This window comes from Sciurus vulgaris, assembly GCF_902686455.1.
Source record: "Sciurus vulgaris genome assembly, chromosome: 19".
In the NCBI taxonomy this organism is placed as follows: Eukaryota; Metazoa; Chordata; class Mammalia; order Rodentia; family Sciuridae; genus Sciurus; species Sciurus vulgaris.
Window position 1 is genome coordinate 521,064 of NC_136480.1, and position 26,140 is coordinate 547,203.

Here is a 26,140-nt window from a genome sequence, read left to right on the forward strand (position 1 = left end):
GGACCCGATCGTGTCCCCCTGACCTTCCTGCAGCGTCTCCACGGGGGCTTCTGGGGACCCCTCACCAGAGCACCGAGCATCAGCTCTGAGGTGCTGGGACTTCTGCTCCCAGGTGTCAGGTTAAGCGAGTGGGACGAACGGCCTCCGCACTGAGCGGGGGCGACACGAGGAAACTGGCTGAGGCTCAAGTCCGGGCCGGGTGGGAGGCCGGCCGACCTCGCGTTGGGATTTGTTCTGGGGGTGGCTTCGGTGCCCAGCGGACTGAGGGAGCTTGCGCGACTCCTCGGCGTCCCCGGCTGCTCGTCTGTCCCCGCGGAGGCCCTGACCGGGACCCTGAAATGAAGACGGCTTTCCTGACCACTCGCACTGGGGCCGGGCGCGCTGGTTAGCACGGCCGAGGACCCGCCCGGGTGCTCGCGACGGGGGCGACTAACCCCGCCGGGAGGAAAGTGGAGCTGCGAGAAGCGTGGGCCCAAGTCCCCTGGCAGTCACCTGGACATTCCGGGAAGATGCCTCCCGGCGCCAGGGAAAGGAACCCGGCGGCCAGGCGGGCGCAGGGACGGGCGGGGGCGGGGCGGGGCCGAAGCTGACGGGGTGGGCGGGGCCTGGCGTGCGGGGCGAGGACCGGCGGGTGGGAGCGGAGCCTGGTACGGGGGCGGGGCCTGCGCAGGCGCGCGGGGCGGGGCCGAAGCGGGCGGGGGCGGGGCCTGCGCGGGGCGGGGCCGAAGCTGACGGGGCGGGGGCGGGGCCTGCGCAGGCGCGCGGGGCGGGGCCGAAGCTGACGGGGCGGGGGCGGGGCCTCGCGCAGGCGCGCGGCGTCCGGGCTGAGCGCGGCGCGCACTGGAGATGAGGTGAGGCGACGCTAGGCGGCCGGAGACCCTGGATCTCGCCGCGCAAGGGTGAGGGGACGCGGGTCGCCCGCGGGGAGGGCCGGGCCCCTCCCGGGGAGCAGAGCCCGAGCGGGCTCGCGGGCCGCAGGTGTCCAGTGCGGGCCTGGCGGGTCTCGGCCGGCGGGTGGGGAAGAGGCGGTTTCTGCTCTCCGGCCGCCCGCTCAGCCCGGCGCGGGCCCCGAGGTGGACCCGGGCCCCTCGGCAGGGTCGCGGCGCCAGCCGGGAGAGAAGGACCAGGAGTGCGGGAACCAAGCGTCGCCGCGAGGGCAGAGCCAGTGGCCCCACTTGCCTTTCTCGGCTGCACCGGGGAACCAACAAAATCAACCTCCTCGGGGAATTTTTTTCTTGCATCCTGGCAGATACTTGGGCGCATCTAATACTTTAATGCAAACAAATTAATTGCAAGGAGCTCGACAGTGGGCCTAGGTATTAAGGGGCAAATCCTTGCCCTAATGGGACTTTGGGGGAAGGTTAGTGGTTCCAAGTAGTTACCATAGAACCTGGAAATCAGGAGAACGCCGAGACTAAGGGAGTGAGACCTGATATTTCCCACGAATGCCTAGAATCCCAGCGACTCGGGAGGCTGAGGCAGGAGGATTGCAAGTTGGAGGCCAGCCTCAGTAACTTAGCGAGGCCCTAAGCACCTCAGTGAGACCCTGTCTCTGTGTGAAATATTAAAAGGGCTGGAGATGTGACTCAGTGGTTAAGCACTCTGAGTTCAATCCCCCCCTGAAAAAAAGACCCAGTATTTCATATATAAACGATCTCCTTATGTTTTTATTTGAAGGTTGTGAGAGGGAAGCAGAGTTGAATAATGTGTGGGCGAACATCCTGTCACTTACCTAGAGATGTCCTCACCAGAGCTTGTGCCTATCACGATCGACAGGGCCATCGGCGACTCCCTGAGTGGAGGGACCCGGACAAATATTGCCCCTCTTACAACAAGAGCCCTCAGTCCAGCAGCCCCGTGCTTCTGTCTCGGCTGCACTTTGAGAAGGTAACCAGTCTGGTCTGGACCAGCCAGTTTCTGACTCAGCATTTTGGTGCACATCTCACTCCTATTCGTTTTGGTACATGCTCAGCCTGTGGGGTCACTTTTCCCTTATCCCCCTGGTACCAGGGATTGAACCCAGGGGTGCTTACGCACTGAGCCACATCCCAGCCCTTTCGATATTTTATTTAGAGACAGGGTCTTGCTGAGTTACTCAGGGCCTTGCTAAGTGACTGAGGCTGGCCTCCAACTTGTGATCCTCCTGCCTCAGCCTCCTAAACTGCTGGTATTACAGGCATGCGCCACTGTGCCTGGCTGGGATTTCATTTAAATCAGCCTTTATCTATATATTCTGGCTGCCAGATGAGAACTGTTCTGGGCCTCACTAAGAGTAGTTTTTTTGTTGTTTTTTCTAAAATATGTTTAGTTGTAGGTGGACACAATACTTTATTTATTTATTTTTTTTGGTGGTGCCAGGGATTGAACCCAGGGCCTTGTGCTTGTGAGGCAAGCACTCTACCAACTGAGCTACATCCCCAGCCCACTATTTTATTTATTTATTTTTATGTGGTGTCAAGGATCAAACCCAGTGCATTATGTGTGCTAGGCAAGTGCTTTATCACTGAGCTACGACCCCAGCCCCTGAAAGTAGTTTTATTATTGCTTCCTAACCTAAGGACTTGATTCACTATTCTCCAGGCTCAATTTAAAATGCACTTGCTCTACTAGCCATAATGCCTGCCCGATTTATAGAAGGGAAAATTTTTTTTTTTTAAGGCAGCAACTCTGAACATGTGGCTCATGCCTGTAAACCCAGCAAATCTCTGGAGGCTGAGGCAAGAGAATCACAAGTTCAAATCCAGCGTCATCAATTTAGGGAGGCCCTAAGCAACTTAACAAGACCCTGTCTCAAAATAAAAAAATTAAAAAGGTCTGGGAGCCCGAGGTGGTGGTGTATACCTGTAATTCCAGTGGCGTGGGAGGCTGACAGTGGATCGTGAATTCAAAGCCAGCCTCAGCAATTTAGCAAGGCCCTAAGCAACTCAGCAAAACCCTGTCTCTAAATAAAAAGGGCTGAGGATGTGGCTCAGTGGTTGAGCGCCCCTGGGTTTAATCCCTGGTACCCTCTTTCCCCCCAAAAAAAGGAGATTCTTGAAGGGGAAAGGAAAAGATAAAACATATTCAAAAGGAAAGCATAATTTAGAAGAGAGGGGATTAAGTGTGTGTGTCTCATGTGCTTTTAGCCTTAGTTCTCTTCCAAATATTCTGAAGACTTATAGAATGGTTAGCTGGAAGAAAATAGTGTTTAACAGATATGAAGACAGAAGTACCCAAAGATTGGGACTTGTGCCAGATGCAGTGGCACAGGACTGTCAACCGAGTGACTGGGGAGGCTGAGGCAGGAGGATCAGGAGTTCGAGGCCAGCCTTAGCAATGGCGACACACGAAGCAACTTAGTGAGACCCCGTCTCTAAATAAAATACAAAATAGGGCTGGGGGTGTAGCTCAGTGGTCCAGGGCCCCTGAGTTCAATCCTCAGTACCCCTCCCCCTGGGGACAGGGGTGGGGGAATGGGTACTTGTCCTAGGTTGCCTCATCAGTGAGGGTGAAGCTGGAGCCGAATTCCAGACCCGATCCCCATTTCTGTGATGGATCCTGGAACTAGCAATAGGGAAAGTGGAAGCCAGCAGCCCCCTTGGGTGACTGTCATGAATTCACTTTTGACAGCACATCTCTAATAAGTCTGGGTAAGATTGCATGGGTGTTAGAATGTGGTAAATAGTATTTCATTTTTCTCAAACCTGTAATTTGTAAGACAAAATCTGAAATATTTCAGCAGTTCATTCATCCAGACCCTCAACGGCCAGCACACGGGTCCCCATATCCGCATTTGCATTTGAAACCGCTGCTTTGCAAATGGCTTCCTCTCATTTATCCACCTCAGTGCCCCCAGCTGTTCTGTTTAGGACCAAAATGGACAAGATGACTAATCCCGAGCACTATTTTCAGCATTGGGGCTTCTCACCCACTTCCTAGTCATTGTCCTCACGCGTGCCTTTGGCTCACAGTGGTCCGGACAGCGAACACACTCAAGTTCAAGGTCGCCGATAGAATTGGTGAGAGCACACCTCAGCCTTGCAGATTTCTGATGAAAATGAACCCTGAATTCAGTTTTTTTTGGTCCCAGGTGTTGAACCCAGGGCCACTGAGCCCCCTCCCCAGCCCTTTTTATATTTTACTTAGAGACAGGGTCTCACTGAGCTACTTAGGGCCTCGCTAAGTGGCTGAGGCTGGCCTCCACCTTGCCATCCTCCTGCCTCAGCCTCCCAAACCCCTGGGATTACAGGCGTGCGCCACCACACCTGTGACTTCTGTGCAATGTCATCTCTCATTCTCATTCATGCTTTAAGCAGGGGCCCTTTTGCTTCGCAGGCACCGTTCACTGTGGAAGGGAAAGAATTCACCAAGCTCTGTGTTTTCATCTCCTCTTTCTCTCACATACAGATCACCATTACTCTTAGGTCCTATTGCAGATTCACCTACTCTTTCAATTTATTCATAACCCCCAAGTCAGTTGTTCCATCCATCTCTCCTTATCTCCCTCCCCTTCTTTCTTCCTGGGATTCAACCCAGGGGTGCTTTACCACTGAGCTACATCCCCAGCCCTTGAAAATTTTTTTTCAAGACAGGTCTCACAAAGTTGCCCAGGTTGGCCTCCAAGTTGCAATCCTCCTGCCTCAGCCTCCTGAGTTGCTGGGATTACAGGTGTGCACCGTCGTACCTGGCATCATTATCTTTTATTTACTTTTAAAATTTTTTTCATGACCTTTAATTCCTAAAAATCATCCTGCAGGGCTGGGCATGATGGCCCACACCTGTCATCCCAGCAGCTCAGGAGCTGAGGCAGGAGGATTGCAAGTTCAAAGCCAGCCTCGGCAAAAGTGAGGTCCTAAGCAATTTAGTGAGACTCTTATCACAAAATAAAATATAAAAAGACTGTTATGTGGCTCAGTGGTGAAGCACCCCTGGGTTCAATTCCTGGTACCAAAAAAAAGAAAAAAGAAAAAAAAACATCCTGCATCAGATGATCAGGTGGGGGTGGCACACACCTGTAATCCCAACTGCTTGGGAGGCTGAGGCAGGAGGATTGCAAATTGAGGACAACCTGAGCAATTTAGCAAAACCCTGTCTGAACATAAAATTAAAAGGGCCAGAGATGTAGCTCAGTGGTAGAAGTCCCTGGGTTCATTCCCCAGTACTGCAAAAATAAACGAATGAATGACCAACCAACCAATTCAGCAAGCTAAGGGTTCTTTACTCTGTTTTTACCTATCAGGAAAGTTGAAGGACCAGGAAGTTGAGCCTGGTATGAGACAGGGGATCTTTTTTTTTCAGTGGGTACCAGGGATTGAACTCAGGGACCCTCGACCACTGAGCCACATCCCCAGCCCTATTTTGTATTTTATTTAGAGACAGGGTCTCACAGAGTTGCTCAGGGCTTCCCTGAGTTGCTGAGGCTGGCCTCCATCTTACGATCCTCCTGCCTCAGCCTCTGGAGCTGCTGGGAGTGCAGCGGGTGCCACTGTACCCAGCAAGAGAGGGGGTTTCTAAACCCGCCTCTCCTTACAGATGACTGAGCGCAGTCGCACACGCCTGTCATCCCAGCAAACTGGGAGGCTGAGGCAGGAGGATCAAAAGTTCAAAGCCAGTCTCACCAACTTAGTGAGACTCTGTCTGTAAATAAAAAATGTAGCTCAGTGGTTAAGCACCCCTAGGTTTAAAAAAAAAAAGAATCTCCTTACAAAAACCTTTTCCTTCTCCTTGCCAGAGGTTGGTAAGCTGTGATCTAAATTGTAGCCGCGTAAAAGTCACACGTTGAAATCCTCAGTCCCCAAGGAGATGGTAGCAATAGAGCGGGCCTTCGGGAAGTGGCTGTCATGAGCACAGAGTTGTCAGCACCAGGATAAGTGCCCCTTCAGGGATCCCAGAGGGCGGCCGCCCCGCCACCCTGCGCACACTCGGGGAAGAGACGCCAGCTGTCAGCGGAAAGCACGTGTTCCCGTCTTGGACCTTTTAGCTTCTCGATCTGTGAGAGACACGTTTCTGCCCTTTCCCAGCTCCCCAGGCAGTCTGGGAGAGCTAAGGTAACAGCCACGCCTATCAGTTAGTTAATCTTGGTCCCAGGACTGACCCCAGGGGTGCTCTACCCCTGAGCCACCTCCCCAGCCCTTTTTATAGTTTATTTAGAGACAGGGTCTCACTCAGTCACCAGGCTGGCCTTGAACTTGCAGTCTTCTGCCTTTGCCCCCCCACCCCAGGCGCTGGGGACAGGCGTGCGCCATGGCGCCCTGCTTGCTCCTGTGTCTACCTCCTGACTAGGGTGGCTTTCACATTTCCAAAGACAGCAGAGGAAGTTTGCTCATCCCTTCTTCATACCATCCTGTGTCTCCTCAGCTCTGATTCTACTCCTCTGGGCGCTTGTGAGGTATAGTGAACGGCCGCACCTGGATTTTATTTTGGTGATTTAAAGCAATCTTTCTTTTCACTGGTGAGGGATTAGGACAGGGCACAGTTGGTGTGGTTTGTATCCTCCTTGATGTCCAGGGCCTCAGCTGGGCAGACTTGACGTCAGAGGCTCAAATCATCTAGAGCAGGACCCGAAAAACAGGAGCCTCTGACCTGACATGGTGGCATATGCCTGTGATCCCAGTGGATCAGGAGGCTGAGGCAGGAGGATCGCAAATTGGAGGCCAGCCTCAGCAACTTAGCGAGACCCTAAGCCACTCAGTGAGACCCTGTCTCTAAATAAAATATAAAAAGGGCTGGGGAGGTGGCTCAGGGGTAGAGCACCCCTGGGTTCAATCCCTGGGACCAAAAAAAAAACCTCTCTCCTCCTCTGTCCCTCATTAGGACCTGGTTCTTCACTCGCTATCACACATGACTCTCACTAAACTCTTCTGACACTTACGTGTGCCACTTAGTCTATACAGTCCCACCTGTTACTAATATTTCTGTGCTGTGTGCGTTCACGGGTTCAAGTACAAGTCCTTGGCTCGAACACTTCCGTGTCCCCAGGGCACTCTGCTTCCCGGTCACAGCAAGCGTCTCATCATCCTGTGCTGTGACATCTGCTGCTGCTTTGTGTGCGGGGTGCTGAGGATGGAGCCCGGGGTTCATGCATGCCAAGCGTGAATTCCTCCACCCCTCTGCACCCCCAGGCCTCCTGTGTGCTTGTCCTTGTGTTGTGTTTGGTGCTGGGGATCAAACCCAGGGCCTCGTGTGTGCTCTAGCTCGGAGCCGAATCCCCAGCCCCTCCCTGCGCTTCTCAAAAGCGGGACCACAGCACAGGCTGGGGCTCAGCGGCAGAGCGCTCACCTAGCGTGTGAGGCACTGGACTTGATTCTCAGCACTGCATGTAAATAAAAACAGAGAGCCGGGGCCACATGAAGGACAGGACCTAGCATTGCCTGTCCCATAGACACTGATTAAAGTGTGTGTGTGTTTACATTCATTTTTTTAAATTAAAATTTGTTTTATTTTTACAGGCTGCAGTTTGACTCATTGTACATACATGGGAACAACTTTTCATTTCGATGGTTGTACACAATGTAGATTCACACCATTCATGTGATCATACATACACATAGGGTAGTTCTGTCCGTCTCAGTCAACTGTCTTTCCGTCCCCACCCCCTCCCACCCCATTTTCCTCTATACCTTCCAGAGTTCCTTCATTCTTCTCTTCCCCCTCATCCCCCCTCGTTATATATCGTCATCCACTTACCAGAGAAAACATTTGGCCTTTGGTTTTTTGGGCTTGGCCTATTTCACTTAGCATATTTTCCAACTTCATCCATTTACCATCAAATGCCATGATTTTATTCTTCTTTATGACTGAGTAATATTCCATGGTGTATATATACCACAGTTTCTTTATCCATTCAATCGAAGGGCACCTAGGTTGGTTCCACAATCTGGCTCTTGTGAATTGAGCTGCTATAAACATTGATGTGGCTGTGTCACTGTAGTATGCTGATTTTAATAGTACACTGTAGTATACTCTTATGCTGTAGTATGCTTTGTGTATAAACTGAGGAGTGGGACAGCTGGGTTAAATGGTAGGGATTAACCTCTCTGCATCCCCTGCCCTAGCCAACTGAATGGTTGCTAAAGAACTCAGATTAGTCCAGGTGAAATGGCACACCCTTCTAATCCTTGCAACTCGGGAGGCTGAGGCAGGAGGATCGCAAGTTCAAGGCCAGCCTGGACAACTTAGACCCTGTCTCAAAAATCTGGCTGGGCACAATGGTGCATACCCGTTATCCCAGTGGCTCGGGAGGCCAGGGCAGGAGGATCGTGAGTTCAAAGCCAGCCTCAGCAACTTAGTGAGGTCTTAAGCCACTTAGTAAGACCCTATCTCAAAATAAAAAATTAAAAATGGGCTGGGGATGTGGCTCAGTGGTAAAGCACCTCTGGGTTTAATCCCTGCTACCAGTGAATAAATAAATAGGTAGGAAGGTAGGTAGGTGGATAGATAGATGGGGCTGGGATAGAGCTCAGTGCTAGAACATCCCTGGATCCAAAACTCACAAGAAAAAAAAAAGCAAGTTATCTATGTCATGATGTAGCATTAAAACTATTTTTAGGTAGACCCCTCCATTTTCAGTCTTGTATTCTTTGTATTTCAGTACAGCAAAGACTGCAGTGCGTATGTTAAACTTGGAAAGTGTTCTTTTTGTAGTACAGGGGATTAAGTCTGGGAGTCGCTACCCCTGAGCCTAATCCCCAGCCCTTTTATTTTTTTATTTTGAGACAGGGTCTCAGTAAGTTGCGCAGACTGGCCTCCAACTTGTGATCCTCCTATCTCAGCCTCCCAAGTGGTTGGGACAACAGGCATGTCCTTCCACGCCTAGAAAATTTTGTTTTGAATCTCCTCACGATCTCCTCACCAGATCCTCCCCGTTTTTCCGTGGCAGGATGCGGACTCATCAGAGCGAGTCATCGCCCCCATGCGATGGGGCCTGGTTCCGTGTTGGTTCAAAGAAGCCGATATTTCCAAGCTGCCTTTCAATATCACCAACTGTCGCAGCGACACCATCATGGAGAAACGGTCATTCAAGGTAGGTCACTGGTCGAGGGAAAAGGCACATTCTTTTTTTTTTTTCTTTTAACTATTTATTTTTTGCAGAGCTGAGAATCAAACCCAGTGCCTCACCTACACCAGGCAAGCGCACTACCGCGAGCCCCAGCCCAGAGCTATTAACGCCAGAAAGATTTCAGACCTGTCACTCAGAGTGGTAGGCATGTGTTTATTAGAAGGGACAGAAAAGGGGGATCTGGGCGCAGTGGCCCACATCTGTCATCCCAGTGACTCAGGAGGCTGAGGCAGGAGGATTTTTAGTCGGAGGCCAGCCTCGGCAACTTAGTGAGACCCTGTCTCCAAATTAAATACAAAAAAGGGCTAGAATGTGGCTCAGTGGTCAAGCACCCCTGGGTTCAATCCTTGGTGCTGAAAAATCTTGGAAAGGAAAAGAAAAAATTACATTAAAAAAGAAATAGGGGAAAAGGGTTCTGTCAAGGGAAAGAGAGGGATGGCGCACCCTTCTTGTCTTCCAGTTTTATGGGGATCCCAGGGAAGTTTCTAGAAGAGCCCATCCAGGTCCACCCTTGACCTTTTTTTTTTTTTTTTTTTTTTTTAGTTGTAGATGGACACGGTATCTTTATTTTATATATATGTGTATATATATATATATATATATTTTTTTTTTTTTTTTTTTTTTTTTTTTTTTTTTTTTAACGTGGTGCAGAGAGTGGAACCCGTGCCTCACGCACTGCCCTCTGGCCAAACTCTGCCGCCGAGCCACACCCCTAGGCCCACCCCTCGACTGTTGAGTGACGGCAGGATTGCATCAGACTTTTCAAGTCCCCAGTACGCATGGTAAAGTTCCAGGGCATCTGCTACCTGTCACCTAGAACAACGTGCCTCCCCTGAAGGTGTCAGGTAGCCAGGCCTCTGACATACCAACTCCCTGACCACCAAGCTTCTGGCCCAAGAAAGCAAGACAGGGGCTGCGAAGCTGGGGCCTGGCCTTGATGCCTTTCGGCGTCGCTCCTGCTGCATGTCATTGGTCCTACGAGCCAGCCCAATTCACTGGGAGGGGCCTACGTGGAATGTGAACCCTAGGAGGTCTGGCTGGCTGGGAGCCAACGTTAAAAACTAGCTACCACATCCCCCAGTCTGTCAGAACTGGTTTTTTTAATGTTCAGCATCTGTGTAATTGGCCAGGCACAGTGGCACACACCTGTCATCCAGTGACTCTGGAGGCTGGGGCGGGAGGATGGTGAGTTGGAGGCCAGCCTCAGCAACTTAACGAGGTCCTAAGCAAATCAGCAAGGCCCTGTCTTTAAATAAAATTTAAAAAGGGTGAGGATGTGGCTTATTGGTTAAGCGCCCCTGGGTTCCATCCCTGGTACCAAAAAAAAAAAGTGTGTGATTGGATGGTGACTTTATACGTAAGAAAAGCGAGGCACTGGGCATGGCTTAGTAGTCAGCACTTGCCCGGCAGGTACGAGGTTTGAACCCTAGTACTGCCTAAAAAAACGCTGTGCATAAGTGAGGCACAGAAATGGACTCCTCTGAGGTCACATGCTGGTCCAGGGCTCGGATGTCGCTCAGTGTGGAGCCGGCGGCTCCCTCCACCGCAGCCCTGGACCTGAGACTTCAGCGCAGGTCTGCCTGACGCGTCCCTGTCCTGCCCGCCTCCCTCAGGTTCCTCTGGGAAAGGGCAGACGCTGCGTGGTCTTGGCAGATGGATTCTACGAGTGGCAGCGGAGCCAAGTGACCAGCCAGAGTCAGCCGTACTTCATCTACTTCCCCCAGGCCAAGACGGACAAGGTAGCGGCCGCCGCCTGGGCAGTGTGTATGGGAAGGACCAGGGACCCGGCCAGGCCACGCGCCACGTGGCTGTGTTGGGTCAGGATCGATGGGTGCGCCAGGGCCGGCTGCAGCCCGCGGCCAGGGTGTCCTGGACCTCACCGTCGAGGTTTGTGTGAGCGTCACAATGTCACCTTACGTTCCACTTCTCAGAACTTTACCGTTTTTTTTGATACTGACACTTGAACTTGGGGCGCTTTCCTACTGATCTGCTTTGCCATTTGTTTTTTTTAAGTTGTAGGTGGACACAGTACCTTTATTTTATTTATTCATATGTGGTGCTGAGGATGGAACCCAGTGCCTCACACGTGCCAGGCAAGCGCTCTCCCACTGAGCCTCAGTTCTTTTTTCTGGTTTTGGATTTTAAGTTGCTGAGGGTCACTAAGTTGCTGAGACAGGCCCAGAACTTGGCAGTCCTCCCACTTCAGCTTCCTGACTTGCTGGGATTCCAGGTGTGCAGAATGTCCCCCTTATCAAGCAGTGCATGGCCACCCCAAGAAGGGTATTTTCAGCTGGGTGCAGTGGTACCCACCTATCTTCGCAGTGACTCAGGAGGCTGAGGCAGGAGGATCACAAAGGTCGAGGCCAGCCTCAGCCACTTAGTGAGGCCCTGTCTCCAACATTTAAAAAAAAGGGCTGGAGTCACTTGGGAGGCTGAGATGGGAGAATCACAAATTCAGCGCTGTCCTCAGCAACTTTAGTGAGACCTGTCTCAAAACAGAAAAATAAAAGAACCGGCTCAGGGATGAAGCGTCCCTGGATTCAATCCCCCGTACGTAAAAAGCAGGGAAAGTTGTAACTCAGTTGTAAAGCACCCCTTATTTCAGTTCCCAATACCTCCAAAGGGGCAGAGGGGACATTTTCTTTCTTCTCTTTATTTTTAAATAACATCCTTACTGAAATATGATTTACCATAAAATTCACTTTTTTTTGTGGTGCTGGGGATCGAACCCAGGGCCTTGTGCTTGCAAGGCAAACACTACCGACTGAGCTATCTCCCCAGCCCAAAAGTCGCCTTTTTTCTTCCCCAGTTCTAGGGGTGGAACCCAGTGGGTCTTTACCACTGAGCTACGTCCCCAGCCCTTGCTCTTTTAAGATCGTCTACTTTGAGACAGGGTCTCACCAAGTTGCCTAGGTTGCCTTGAACTTGGCCAGTCCCGTGCCTCAGCCTCCCGGGTCTCTGGGCTTGCAGGCGGGTGCCACCTTACTTGGCCCAAGTGCACCTTTCTTAAGTTGAGACCCGGCCCAGCCTAGCGGCGCTCACCCGTAGTCCCAGCATCTCCAGAGGCCGAGGCAGGAGGATCGCGAGACCAAAGCCGGCCTCGGCAACTTAGTAAGGCCCCGTGACCCTGTCTCAAAAAATAAGGTGGGGCGGGGGGACTCACTGGGGACGTGGCCCAGTATCAATCTGCCCCTGGCTTCCGTCCCCAGTACCAGAAAAACAAAGTACAGTTGTAATTGAGTGACATTTTATTACATTCAAAGTTGTACAACTGTTACCACTACCTCATTTTAGAACCCCTCAGCACCCCCAGAAGCCCCGTATCCCACAGGAGTCCCTCGCCAGTCCCCACAGACCCTGGCCCCCAACACTCTCCTTTGTCTCCATGGAAGTGCCTGTTGGGGCTGTTTCAGAAAAATGGCATCGCACAGTAGGTGACCTCTTGTGCGCGGCTTCTCTCAGCGGACGGTTTTCAGGGTCGGTGCTTTGTTTCTCTAAATGCCTGGATAATAATCCTTTGTATAGACCGATCACCTTTTTCCTGTCATTCACCAGCTGATAGACACTTGGGTTGTTCCCGCTGTTTGGCTCTTGGTCATAACAGTGCAGCGAACCTTGGCGTAAGAGGTTTGCGTGGATGTGTGTCTGGAAGTGGAATTGCTGGCTCATCCGGAGCTCTGTGTTTAACGTTTCCACGTAGAACTTTCATTATCAGACACATGTCTGGATGGTTCTCATCGTGACCTTGTTAGGTGACTGGGAAAGATTCAGCTGTGACAATCTTGGGTTTTCTTTTTAGTTAGATTTATCAGTCTGGCACGGAACTTAAATTCTCTCTGCAGTTTCCTTGGTTTGAGAATTGTTTGTTCTCCAGATGTCATCTTTTGGGAATATCTCATAATCAAAAGTTTGCTTAGCTGGGTGCCCTGGCGCACACCTGTCATCCCAGCGGCTCGGGAGGCTGAGGCAGGAGGATCGCAAGTTGGAGGCCAGCCTCAGCCACCTCAGTAACTCAGCGAGACCCTGTCTCTAAATAAAATATAAAGAGGGCTGGGGATGTGGCTCAGTGGTTAAGCACCCCTGGGTTCAATCTGTGGTAGCAAAATAACAAAGTTTGCTTCATCCACAGAAAATCCCATTTTGCCAATCTAGTAACATACAGATAATGTGGTAGAAATTGAATTTGTCTAATCTATAAGAATTAATATCAACCAACTTCTATTAATCATAATAGTTTACAAATATGAAGTACTTATTCTGGGTTAGGTACTCTGTCAGGGAACTCATGTAATAATATTGCTGTGTGCTATGGTGCACGCCTGTAATTCCATCCTCTTGGGAGGCCAAGGTAGGAGGATTGCAAGTTTGAGACCAGCCTTCGAAACTTAGTGAGACCCAATTTCAACATAACATTTAAAAGAGCAGGGGATGTAACTTGGTGATAGCACTCCTGGGTTCAACCCCCAGTACTGCTAAAAAAATAAAATAAGAAACAAAACCTTAGCCAGGCACAGTGGCACACACCTGTAATCCCAGGAACTTGGGAGGCTGAGACAAGAGGATGGAAAGTTGGAGGCCAGCCTCAGCAATTTAGCAAGGCTGTAAGCGACTCAGTGAGACCCTGTCTCTAAATAAAAGATAAAATCTAGAAAACTGTCAGCACCTGGATTGCTTAGGTCGAGGAGTTCAAGGCCAGCCTGGCAACAGAGCAAGACCCAGTCCACTCCAGAAATAAGAAAAAAAAAATTGTTTTTTTAATTTCTTTTTAGTTGTCAATGGACCTTTATTCATTCATTTATTTCTATGTGGTGCTGAGACTTGATCCCAGGGCCTCACGCACGCCAGGGGGCACTCTGCTGTTGAGCCACAACCCCAGCCCCAAGTTTCTGATGTTGACGTGGTCCAGTTTCTTAGTTTCTTCGTTTTGTTTTGGTTTTTTCCCCTTTATTTTTGGTGCCAGATCTAGGGTCATGAAGGTCACTCGTGTTTTCTTCTAGGGTCTCTAGGGGGTTTTTGTGTCTGTGGTGCTAGGGGCCATGCTAGGCCGGGGCCATGCTAGGCCGGGGCTTTGCCCGTGCTGGGCCCCAGCCTGGTTCCTGGTGGCTTCACAATGAGCTCTTCTGTGAGTCGGAGCCGGCATCTGTCCGCGGCGTGAGGTGGGGTCCAGCCTCATTCTTCCCAGGCGGTCCTCTAGTGGCCTGGTGCCCCTTATTAAAGAGCTTCTTTGGTCATTGATGGGCTGGCGTCATGGAGGTCGCTCGACTGTAGAGGAGAGGATTTATTTCTGCACTCATCATTTCGGCTCATCTAGACGTCGAGTCTCGCCGGGCCAGGGTCTGTGAGCCACCCATCTGGGACTGAGGCAGAAGGGTCACAGGCTCAAGGCCAGCTGGGCAACTTCGGGAAACCCTGCCTCAAAGTGAACAATGGGACCAGAAGGTGCCTCCGTGTGGAGCACTCGCCTCGCACGTGTGAGGCCCTGGGTTTGAGTCTTTGCACCTCAGAAAAATAAATAAATAAAATAAAGCTTCATCAACAACTAAAAAAAAAAAAAAAAAATACAAAGACTGGGTTGTAGCTCAGTGGTAAAGTATTCCTGGGTTGAGTCCCCAGTGCCACACACACACGCACAAAGTCACATGTCATAAAATTCACCTTTTTTGTGTGTGTGTGGTGCTGGGGATGGAACCCAGGGCCTTGTGCTTGGCAGGCAGGCACTCTACCAACTGAGCTGCGTCCCCAGCCCCTCACCTCTTTTTTTTAAATAGAATATATATATATATTCATTCCCCCCCAGGGGGTAGGTTTTTTTTTTTTCTTTTTTAATCTTGAATTCATTCTAATTAGTTCTGTGTGACAGTAGAATGCATTTTGACACATCATACGTAAATGGAGGACAACTTCTCATTGTCGTGGTTGTGCATGACGTGGAGTCACACTGGTGTGTAGTCAGATGCACACGGGGTATCACGACTCATGCATCTACTCTCCCTCCCACCCCCACCCACTCCTCTCCCTCACCTTCTGTCTAATCCAAGGTACCCCTATTCTCCACTCCCCGCTTATTGTGACTTATCTTCACAGAAAACACTGGGCCTTTGGTATTTGGGGATTGGCTTATTTTACTTAGTGTGATATTTTCCAACTCTGTCCATTTACTGGCAAATGCCATCATTTTGTTCTTCTTCATGACTGAGTAATATTCCATGGTGTAGATGGACCACAGTTGTTTGATCTGTTCATCTGTTGAAGGGCACCTGGGTCGGCTCCATAGGCTTAGCTAGTGTGATAAAATCCCCTCAGTGGTTTTTAGCACATGCAAAATGTCATACGGCCACCATCATGTCTAATTCCAGAACATCATCGTTGCTCCAAGGAGAAACCCACCAGCCATCACTTCCTTCCCTGCCCCCAGCGTTAATTACCGTCTTCATTTCTTTCTTTTTAATTGGGGATTGAGCCCAGGGGTGCTTAACCACTGAGCCCCAGCCCTCTTTCTATATTTTGTTTTTGTTGTTGTCTTAAGAGGCGCAGAGCAGTTTATTCTTGAGCTTTGTTCTTGTTCACATGTGCTTTAAAAATGGCAGCCGGACGCCCTAGTGCTCAGTCTATTCTGATCCTGAAAAGTCCGTCCACTCCTCCTCAGGGAGGACCTGGACCACTGTCTGTGGACGGTGCTGTCCATCTGCAGCAGTGTCCGGGAGGACACAGAGGAGGGGGCGGGAGACCACCTGCAGTCAGAGAGGGACCCCGCCTCCCGGTCCTGTGGCAGGCGTGCTCTTGACCTCAGAGGGCTCATTTCAAGGCATCCGTCTTGTCATCTGTGGAAACACATTCTTCACTGGGCTCCAGCTTCTCTCACCTGCTGACCACACTAAAAGCACCCTCTGTGTTCTACATTCCAGTCACCACCCTGAAGGAACTTGCTAGAAAACGAGCCCGTGCTCAGGTCCTCTCAGGCAGCCTGGAGCACCTCAGCGGGCGATGAATTTCACCTCCTGAACGTACCGAGCAGGCAGGAGATACAGATGTACCAAGCGTCTGTTGGAGGAGGAACCTGCATTTATTTTAACGCAGGGTCTCAGTAAGTTTCTCAGGGCCTCGCTAAGTTGCTGAGGCTGGCCTCAAACTCATGATCCTCCTGCCTCAGCCTCCTGAGCCGCTGGGCTTCTCGGCATGTGCCATCGCCCCTGGCTTGGTGTCTTCGTTTGAAGATGACACGTGCATACAGGAATTTGGGCTGGCAGATTTTTTTGGTTCTTGTTTTCTGGTAGTTTAAAAAATACCATGTCCTCTCTGACTCGTGGTTTTTGAGGAGTGTGTGGTGATCCCATGTTCCTCTCTTGTATGTAGCAGGTACTTCCCTCCATGTCCACCTGTAAGAGTTTCTCTGGTTTTCGGCAGCTCCAATGCCACGTGTGGAAAGGGAGGAGCACAGTAGATTTTGTGGAGTTTGGCCTGCTCTCTGAGCTGCTTGCATCTGTGACTCGGGAAATGTTCGGAAAACTCTCCTCTGCTACCTTTGAGGATTTCCTCTGCTCTGCTTTCTCTTGTCTTCCTGAGATGAGTTTTTCTTCCGTTCACGCTGTGGATTGTGCCCCGGGACCTGGTGTGTGCTGCGTTTACACTGAGGTGCACGCCAGGCCTGGGATTCTAATGAGACAGGCAGAAGATGCTTTGATATTGCCCTGTAGCTCTTGCTTGAACTCTTCTGTATTTAGCTTTTCTTTTTTTCTATGTTGCTTTAGATGCTTTTTATTGATGTGCCTTTAAATTTACCTGTTGTTTTTGCAGTTTCCAACTCTCCTGAATTTTTTTTTTTTTTTTTTTTTTTTTTTTTTTGCAATACCAGGGATTGAACCCAGGGGTGCTTAACCACTGAGCCACCTCCCCAGCCCTTTTTATATTTTATTTATAGACAGGGTCTCGCTGTGTTGCTTAGGGCCTCGATAAGTGACTGAGGCTGGCCTCCAACTTGCAATCCTCCTGCCTTAGCCTCCCGAGCCGGGGATGGCAGGCGTGTGCCGCCACCCCGTCTTGAATCCCTCTTGTCTGTTCGTGTGTGTTGTCTACCTTTTCCACAAGAGCCTTTAGCCTTCTAATTACATAGTCTCTATAAATAGTTTCCTTATCTGGGGAATGTCTTGAGTCTACTTCTGTTGCTTTCTCTCTCAGCAGTTGCTCGTTTCTTTCCAAGCCTTTCGTGTGTGTGTGTTTCTTAAGAGCATCATTGTCAGATCTAATGTGCGGGACACAGGTGGAAATAAACTATTTCTGGAAATTGTTTGGTTTTGATGTGCAGGGTCCAGTCCGTCTTCTAGGACCTGGGATTGGGTTTTACTGCTAGTTACCTTTCCTGCAGGCTTTTGCCTTCTAGTGCTTTCAGGTGCTCGGGTGAGGGTTGATCTTCTAGAAGGTCTATGTCCCTGCTCTTGCCTGTAACTTGGCGCTTGCTAATCTGCAGGTTGGGTGGGTGTGGTTTTTTCTCGAGGTTCAATCCTGGGCACACTGGGATCCTGGCTCCCGAGTGTGCAACTTTCTCGGTATTCTGTTCCCACCCCGACAGGCTTCAGCAAGAATTCGAGGGGTATTGGGATTTTCTCTGGCAACTGAAGATTCATTTGTTAAGGGAAAAAGCGACCAGGAAAGGTCACCTGATGGCAGCGGCCTGACACAGAGAGCAAGGCCTCCTCTAGGTGCTTTTTTAGGTACTGGATAGTAAACCCGAGGTGCTTAACCACTGAGCCACCTCCCTAGCCCTTTTTATATTTTATTTAGAGACAGGGTCTCACTGAGTTGCTCAGGGCTTTGCTAAGTGGCGGAGGCTGGCCTCCAACTTGCCATCCTCCTGCCTCAGCCTCCCGAGCCACTGGAATTATAGTTGTGTGCAGCCACCCCCAGGTTCCTCCAGGTTCCTTCCCTGTCCCCACTCTTTCATGTGAACATCCCATGGGGTCCTTGGAGCTGATAAACACTCCCCTGATGACTGCAATGCTTGGCTTTCTGTCCCTCAGACTAACCTATACTCTGCTTTTAAAAATTTGATAATAGCTGGGTGCTGTGACATGTCTGTCATCCCAGCAGCTAAGGAGGCTGAGGCAGAAGGATCACAAATTAGAGGCCAGCCTCTGCAACTTAGGCAAACCCTAAGCAATTCAGTGAGACCCTGTCTCTAAATAAAATATAAAGAGGGCTGGGGGGTGGCCCAGTGGCTAAGCAACCCTGGGTTCAGTCTCAGGTACCAAAAATAAAGAAAGATAATAGACCTGACTTCTTAATGGCTGGTACAAAGCCCCGTCTTCCTCTTTTTGCCACCAATGAATGAGTATTTCTGTTCTCTTTCCTCTTGGAGCTCCCTGTCTTTTCTTAAATTTTAGGCATACTGGTTGCCTAGCAACGTCAGTTCTCTGAAACATTTAGGGAAAATTATGATTGTGTAAATTATGCGTCTTTTTTCTTACTGTTAGGGTAGAAGTGATGCTCTTTCCAGGTTTCTATATTCTAGCTCTTCAGCTGGATCTGAATAATAAGTAGGCGTTAGCATGAGGAGAAAGGAGATTGGAAAGGATCTTTGGGACAGAAGTAGGTTGCTTCTGCAAGAAACAGGAATAGCCAGACATGGTGGCGCACACCTGTCATCCAGCTGCTTGGGAGGCTGAGGCAGGAGGATCGCAAGGTGGAGGCCAGCCTCAGCCGCTTAGCCAGGCCCTAAGCAACTCAGCGAGACCCTGTCTCTGAATAAAATATAGAAAGGGCTGGGGAGGTGGCTCAGGGGTGAAGCACCCCTGGCTTCAATCTGGGGGACCCTACCCTGGTGAAAAAACAGTAAGACAGAAAGACGAGAAATGGGCGTGAAATTGCTTGAGAGTTGTATTTACAAACAGCTAGTTCGGGTCCCAATTAATAATGTGAGTGGTAGCCCCAAACAGGGCGCCAGATCGTGGGAAGCCTCAGTGCTCCCAAGTTTCGTTCTTTTTTTTTTCTATTACTGGGGATTGAACATAGGTGCTACTGCTGAGCTCCACCCTCTGCCCTTATTTTTAAAGATATATTTAGTAGACGATGGACCTTTTATTTTATGTATTTCTCTGCGGTGCTGAGGATGGAGCCCAGGGCCTCACACATGCCAGGCAGGCGCTCCGCCCCTGAGCCCCAGCCCAGTGCCCCTTTTTATTTTTGAGACAGGGTCCCACTCAGTTGCCCAGGTTGGCCTTGAACTTGAGATTCTCCGGCCTCAGCCTCTCGAGAACCTGGGATGGCGGGCGCCTGCCGCTGCGCCGTGCTGTCACGTCTGCCATGGTGCCGGCGTGGGCACGGAGGCCTCGGGTGTCCGATCTGCCCTTGTGCTTGCAGCCAGGCGGCCATGCTGCGGACAGTCCTGAGTGCTGGGCCAAGGTCTGGGACAGCTGGAGGCCGCTGACCATGGCCGGGATCTTTGACTGCTGGGAGCCCCCCGAGGGCGGAGAGCTGCTGTACTCCTACTCCATCATCACCGTGGACTCCTGCAGGAGCTTGACCGACATCCACCCCAGGCAAGTCCGCTTCCTGTCCTCCAGCCCAAAACGTTCCGGGAAGGGTTCGTCCTCTGTGCGCTTATCAGGCAGCTTTAGAGAAGGGAAAGTTTACAAAGTCTAGGGACCATCAGTTGGGGCTGCAGCACAGGCGTAAACATCACGGGGACCACATTGCACGACAGCTACAAATTAGAGGCCAGGCGCGGTGGCGACGACTGTGATCCCAGCAGCTCAGGAGGCTGAAGCAGGAGGATCCCAAGTTGGAGGCCAGCCTCAGCAGTTTAGCAAGGCCCCGAGCAACTGAGCAAGACCCTGTCTCTAAATAAAATCTAAAAAGGGCTGCAGAGGTGGCTCAGTGGGTAAGCACCCCTGGTTTCAATTCCTGGTACCAAAAAAAATTTAGAGGAGGGCACTTTATTTGGGCTCACTATTTCACTGTTTCAGAGATTTAGTCCGTGGTGGGCCGACTCCATGGCTCTGGGCTCCAGGTGAGGCAGAGCATCATGGCAGAAGGGCCTGGTGGAGGGAGCAGCTCAGGACCTGGCAACTGGGAAACAGAGAGGGGCAGAAGGGGCTTAGGACCGGCGTGACCCGCCACCTCCAGCCACACCCCACCTGCCAACAGTCACCATCCAGTTACTCCATTCAAACTAGGGTGGACCGATTGGGTGTCAGTTCACATGATCTAATCCTCTCACCTCTGAATATTCCTACATGAACACAGCAGCTTTTGGGGGGACACCTCATATCCAAACCATAACAACTGAGAGACCAAGGGAGGAAAGGGGAGATACTAGGGAACAATAATTGGCCAAATTATATTTTTAGATCATGTGCACGTATGAACCTGTAATAACAAGTCCCATTAACTTGCACCAACAAAAATTTGGGGTGGGGGTGGATTAGCTGGGCATGGTGGTGCACGTCTGTCATCCCAGTGCCTCAGGAGGCTGAGGCAGGAGGATTGCAAGTTGGAGGCCAGCCTCAGCAATTTACCAAAGCCCGTCTCAAAATAAGGGCTGGAGACGTGGTTCAGTGTGAACCAGAAACATACATATATGTATATGTGGGTGGGCAGACTTTGTGAGTCCAGGCACATGCCTGTATCCCCAACTTCTGGAGAGACCGAGGCGGAAAGATTGTGAGATCAAGACCAGTATGTGCAACTTAGCAAGATCCTGTCTGAAAAACTAAGCAAAACAAGCCAGGCACCTGCCATCCCAGGGCGTGGCGTGGGAGGCTGAGGCTGGAGGATCACAAATTCCAGGCCAGCCTCCAATGTAGTGAGGCTTTGAGCAACTTAGTAAGACCGTGTCTCAAAATAAAATAAAAAGGGACTGGGAGCTGACATGCTGGACAGAGTCAGATTGGAGGGAATAGTCTAGTTACTAGAGTAGTTTAGTTACTACTAGTAGTAACTAGTTATTAACTAGTAGTCTAGTTACTAACTGGACTTCATTAGTAGTGATATATTCTGGATGTATTGGGTTATGTTATGAAAATTGATTTCAGCTGTTAAAATACAAAGACTGGGGATGTGGTCATTGGTTCAGTCTCCAGGACCAAAGGTAAAAGGAATCACAGGACAGGGATGTGGCTCAGTAGGACAGCCATTGGCTGGCACGAGAGCTCCTGGGTTTAGTCAGGGAAAAAAAATTGAACCAATGAATGCACAGCCTCTTCCTTCATGTAACTCTGTGTCACTGCGAATATTTTTAGTTGTTGATGGACCTTTATTTTTATTTACATGCGGTGCTGAGAATCGAACCCAGTGCCTCACACATGCTAGGCAAGCGCTCTACCTCTGAGCCACAGCCCAGTCCACTGCTGAATTTTTTATTTTTATTTTTTGGTACCAGGGATTGAACCCAGGGGCACTTAACCAATAAGCCACATCCTCACCCTTTTTATATTTTATTTACAGATAAGGTCTTGCTGAGTTGCATAGGGCCTTGCTAAATTGCTGAGGCTGGCCTCCAACTTGCGATCCTCCTGCCTCAGCCTCCCGAGCCCCTGGAATGATTGGCGTGCGCTGCTGAAAATTCCTTAGCGCCATTTTCCTGTGTACTTAGGGCTTCTTCCAACCACAGAAAGCTTTGAAAATCGTAGCCGCGTGAGCCACCGAATCAGTCCCTTCTAGCTCCCAAAGGAGCCAGTTCTGTGGTATTTGAGTCATATATGTATATGTAAAGAAGATGTGTATATATATATAATATCGCTTTTTCTTTATGAGAAAGATTCTTGCTCTTTTTTTTTTTTTAATCAGTGCAGATGCTGAAGAATCTTCCCATCGCTTCTCCCCCCTCAGGCCTGGCTAGTATTGCCTTCACAGTACTTTTTAAAGGTGTTCCCACCGGGGACATTGATTATCATCCTCAGCGGTACGGATCTCTGTATGTCGGTTGCTCTGGAGATGATCACATGATCTCATTTCTCTCTCAAGACGCTCTATCATTTCACGCTTCTCTTCAGCATTTAAAATGCTTCCATTCTCGTGGTGGCCTGCTATATATATATATATATATTTTTTTTTTTTTTTAGTTGTGTGGGCGCACACACAACACCTGTGTTTTATTTTACTTATTTATTTTGATGTGGTGCTGTGGATCGAACCCGGCACCTCGCATGTGGGAGGCAAGCGCCCCCCACTGAGCCACAAGCCCAGCACCCCAGCATGTCTTGAGCCAGGGAGCTTAGACACGTCTGAGATGGGGTGTGCGCGCCTCCAAGGCCCCGTGCAGCTGGGCCGGCTTTGCGTGTTCGCCTCTCGTCTTCACAGGCGGGTGTCGCGTGAGCAGAGGCGAACCTTTTCTTTATGTGCCTTTTGCGCCCTGAGATCTCCGCACGCCTTGGAACCCATCTGCCATTTCAAAGCCAGCCTCGGCACAACTGAGTGGCCTGCGTGACATCGCCACATCTGAACACGCACCTCAGTGGTCCTGTGGCGTCCTGAGAAGAAGGGACGTTACCTCTGTGGCTTTAGCCTTGTCCCAGCCTCTACCTGCGCTTTCCTGTGATATTTGGTTCTATTCTGTTTTGCTAATTAACCTAAAACAATTTCCCATACTTCACCTCATCAAAAACACTTTTTTTTTTTTTTTTGGTACTGAAAATTGAACCCAGAACTGAGCCACATCTTCAGCCCTTTTTATATTTTATTTAGAGACAGGGTTTTACTGAGTTGCTTAGGGTCTTGCTAAGTTGCTGAGGCTGGCCTCCAATCTCCGATCCTCCTGCCTCAGCCTCCCGAGTCACTGGGATGACAGACGTGCGCCCCTCGGCCTGGTTCACTGTACATCTTTCATAGCTGGTGAGGCTGGAAATTGTTGTGAAGAGATGAGGATCTGTTCTTTAATTTTAGGCTGGGGCATCAACAAAAGTTCATCGGTGTTCTAGAATGTCCACTGGCTTGCACTAGATTGGGTTGTAGCCATCTCCGCCGTCTCCTGTGAACTCATTACGAGTCTCCAAGCCCTGTCAAGTTGTGCTCAGAACAGGTGAGCGGACGTGCAGAGGGTGGACCCGCTGACAGACCCTCTTCCCTGCCTGACTAGGATGCCCGCCATCTTGGATGGAGAGGAGGCCATCTCCAAGTGGCTTGACTTTGGGGAGGTTCCAGCTCAGGAAGCTCTGAGGCTCATCCAGCCCACAGACAATATCACCTTCCATCCCGTCTCCTCCGTGGTGAATAACGCACGGAACAACACTCCCGAGTGTCTGACTCCTCTCAGCCTCGTGGTCAAAAAGGTAAGGGCCTGTGGCCATCAGGGTCCTACGTGGGCTTCGGGTCAGTGTGGCCTTTGCAGTGAGGATGTGGCTTTTCAGGATCAGAACTCTTTGTGTGTCTGCGGACTGAACCCAGGGGCGCTTAACCCCTGAGCCACACCCCCAGCCCTTTCTCTATTTTATTGAGAGACAGGGTCTCGCTGAATTCTTAGGGCCTTGCTATGCTGAGGCTGGCCTCCACCTTGCGATCCTCCTGCCTCAGCCTCCCAAGCCGCTGGGATGTCAGGGATATCCCACCATGCCTGGCCCCACGATCAGAACTTGAAGCCACCAAACTATATAACTGGGTGGTAGAGGGGCTTATTGAGCCCTGGGTCTAGTCCCCAGCACAAAAATAGAATTAGAATCAGGCTAAGTCAGCCAGAGTGCTCATATTCTGAAGATGCAAGGTAGAGTGCCGCAGTGATTTTCAGACCCAGTGTCCCCAGAGAGACTCTTGGCAAAGGTAAAGGCTAGAGCTTCTATGTCATCAGGTGTCTTTGGTGAGCAATAAGCCAAAGGACTCCTGCAGTGACTGGGGGTCCAGGGACCCTTGGCGGTGGTCCTGTGTTGGTCTCAGTCATTGATGGGGTGCGGGCTAGGGAGCCGACCACAGGCCCTTGCACATGCTAGGCAAGTCTCTACCACTGACGTACAGCCCAGCCTTTTTATTTTGAAACCAGGTCTCACTCAGTTGCTGAGGCTGGTCTCAAACTTGCGATCCTCCTGCCTTAGCCTCCCAGTCACTGGATTACAGGCATGGGCCACCACGCCCAGAGTGCAACTGGTTTTCTTTATTGAATCTGTTTAATGAACACAGGTCTTCCGGAACATTAAATGACACAACAGATAATGGTAATCTAGCATAGTTTCAAATCAGCTATGACCAAAATTTAATTGCCTATTGAACAGAGCTTTCCAATTTCACCGTCTCCCTGAAATCCATATGGGTAAACCAAGACAAAAATATACCAACTACTATTGAGAAGCCAGTAGTTAGAAATGTGAAAATAATCCAGCTGTAAATTAGTAATTTTTTTTTTCTTTTTTGGTCCCAGGGATTGAACCCAGGGGTGCTTAACCACTAAGCCACCTCCCCAGCCCTTTCTATATTTTATTTAGACACAGTTGAGTTGCTTAGGGCCTCCCTGAGTTGCTGAGGCTGGCCTCCACCTTAGGATCCTCTTGCCTCAGCCTCCTGAGCTGCTAGGATGACAGGTGTGTGCCACTGGGCCCGGCTTCTGCAGCGTCTTTACTCTGTAAGAAGTCACTTTCTGGATAGGTGGCAATATGCTGATTCCATTTTGGATTGGGCTACGGGGTCGAGGAAGCAGAGGGGAGTGGTGACATTCAAGGAGAAGGTGTACAGACAGGCCACCCAGGGGGGACAGTTTAGCTCAAGTCCCTGATCACAGTGGCTGTGGAAAGCTCATCTGTCCTTCCACAGCCTCTTCTCCAACCCAACCCCCTGGTGACACTGAGTTCCTTTCTGGGTTTTGTTTCTTTTCTTTCTGAGGCGGAGTCTTGCTTAGTTGCCGAGGCTGGCCTCAAACTCGTGATCCTCCTGCCTCAGCCTCCAGTTGCAGGGATCGGGGGCGCAGCCACCACACGCAGCTCTAAATGTCTTTCTTTGGCCCTCCCTGGTCTGCACACTCTGGAATGCCCTTGAGCTCTCCGCTCTGACCTTGACACACGCTCAGTGGCTCCTCCCCTCCCACGCCTGGCCCTGATGCCCCTCCCCCCGCCCCCTCCACTGAGTTTGCCTGTTCCCAAGTCTGAGCTGGCTGGTGACGACCTTCCTTCCTCCTAGGAGCCCAAGGCAAGTGGCAGTAGCCAGATGATGATGCAGTGGCTGGCCACCAAGTCACCCAAAAAGGAGGCCACCAAGTCACCCAAAAAGGAGGACAAGCCGGCTGTCCCGCAATGGACCAGCCAGTTCCTGCAGAAGAGCCCGCTCCCCACCAAGAGAGGGGCCCCGGGCCTGCTGGAGCGCTGGCTGAAGCGAGAGTCGGAGGAGCCCGCGGCCAAGCGGCCTCCCTGCGAGTAGCGGACTCCCGGCCCGGCGCCTGTGTCCGGTGCAGGCTGCTGCGGGCGGCCGGGCGCTGGGTCCTCCCCTTAGAGCCCGGCCTGCTGCCAGGGAAGCTCCTGGCGCCCCTGCCGTCCGCTGCCGTGCTCCTCCCGGCCTCCGGGAGCGTGCTGATCAGTTCTGAAAATATATTTTTTCTGAATAAATTATATTTGATAACCTTTGACCTACATTGCAGAGGATGGCACTGGGGGCGGGGGCGGGGGTTCCTGGACTCGCCCTGCTGTCTCCTGGCGCGGGTTCCAAGAAACGGCTTAGTTACAAGTCAGGCGCCGGCTTGCTTTCATGCATTTATTAATTTATTTTTGGTCCCAGGGATTGAACCCAGGGGCGCTAACCCCTGAGCCACCTCCCCAGCCCTCTTTATATTTTATTTAGAGACAGGGTCTCGCTGAGTTGCTTAGGGCAGGGCCTCGCTAAGTGGCTGAGGCTGGCCTCCAATTTCTGATCCTCCTGCCTCAGCCTCCCCAGCCCTTGGGATTACGTGCGCGCCCCACTGGGCCTTGAGTGCGGCCGCCCCTTGTCGAATCTCTCTTCACTCTTGCCACCCGGACTTGTGATTCTTTAGCTTAAAACCAACCCGAGCGCAGTGGCCACCATATTGAGAAGCTTGGGAGAGAGCAGGCCGCAGAGGCCAGCCCTGCCCTTCCCCCGGAGCGTGGAGTCCAGCGGGGAGGGCCGGCCCCGCCCAGCCCTGTGCGAAGATTCCCAGCCTTTGGACGAGCGAGCGAGGCAGCG

The 26,140-nt window shown here is 50.9% G+C and overlaps 1 protein-coding gene across 1 annotated transcript; it reads left to right on the plus strand.

The window, feature by feature from the left end:
• Nucleotides 1-791: 791 nt before the first annotated feature.
• Nucleotides 792-25,368, plus strand: HMCES (5-hydroxymethylcytosine binding, ES cell specific). The gene is made up of 7 exons (XM_079122166.1): nucleotides 792-899; nucleotides 1,678-1,887; nucleotides 8,858-9,001; nucleotides 10,651-10,797; nucleotides 19,391-19,569; nucleotides 23,106-23,298; nucleotides 25,127-25,368. The coding sequence occupies exons 2-7, from the start codon at nucleotides 1,705-1,707 to the stop codon at nucleotides 25,361-25,363; spliced, it is 1,083 nt and encodes a 360-aa protein (XP_078978292.1). The 5' UTR covers nucleotides 792-899; nucleotides 1,678-1,704; the 3' UTR covers nucleotides 25,364-25,368.
• Nucleotides 25,369-26,140: the final 772 nt, after the last annotated feature.

Excerpts from the sequence above, each read along its gene's own strand:
- HMCES (XM_079122166.1), top strand. The coding sequence starts at position 1,705 with ATGTGTGGGCGAACATCCTGTCACTTACCTAGAGATGTCCTCACCAGA. Across the intron at positions 1,888-8,857 it reads CTCGGCTGCACTTTGAGAAG|GATGCGGACTCATCAGAGCG; the intron begins GTAACCAGTCTG and ends TTTCCGTGGCAG. Across the intron at positions 10,798-19,390 it reads TAGCGGCCGCCGCCTGGGCA|CCAGGCGGCCATGCTGCGGA; the intron begins GTGTGTATGGGA and ends TTGTGCTTGCAG.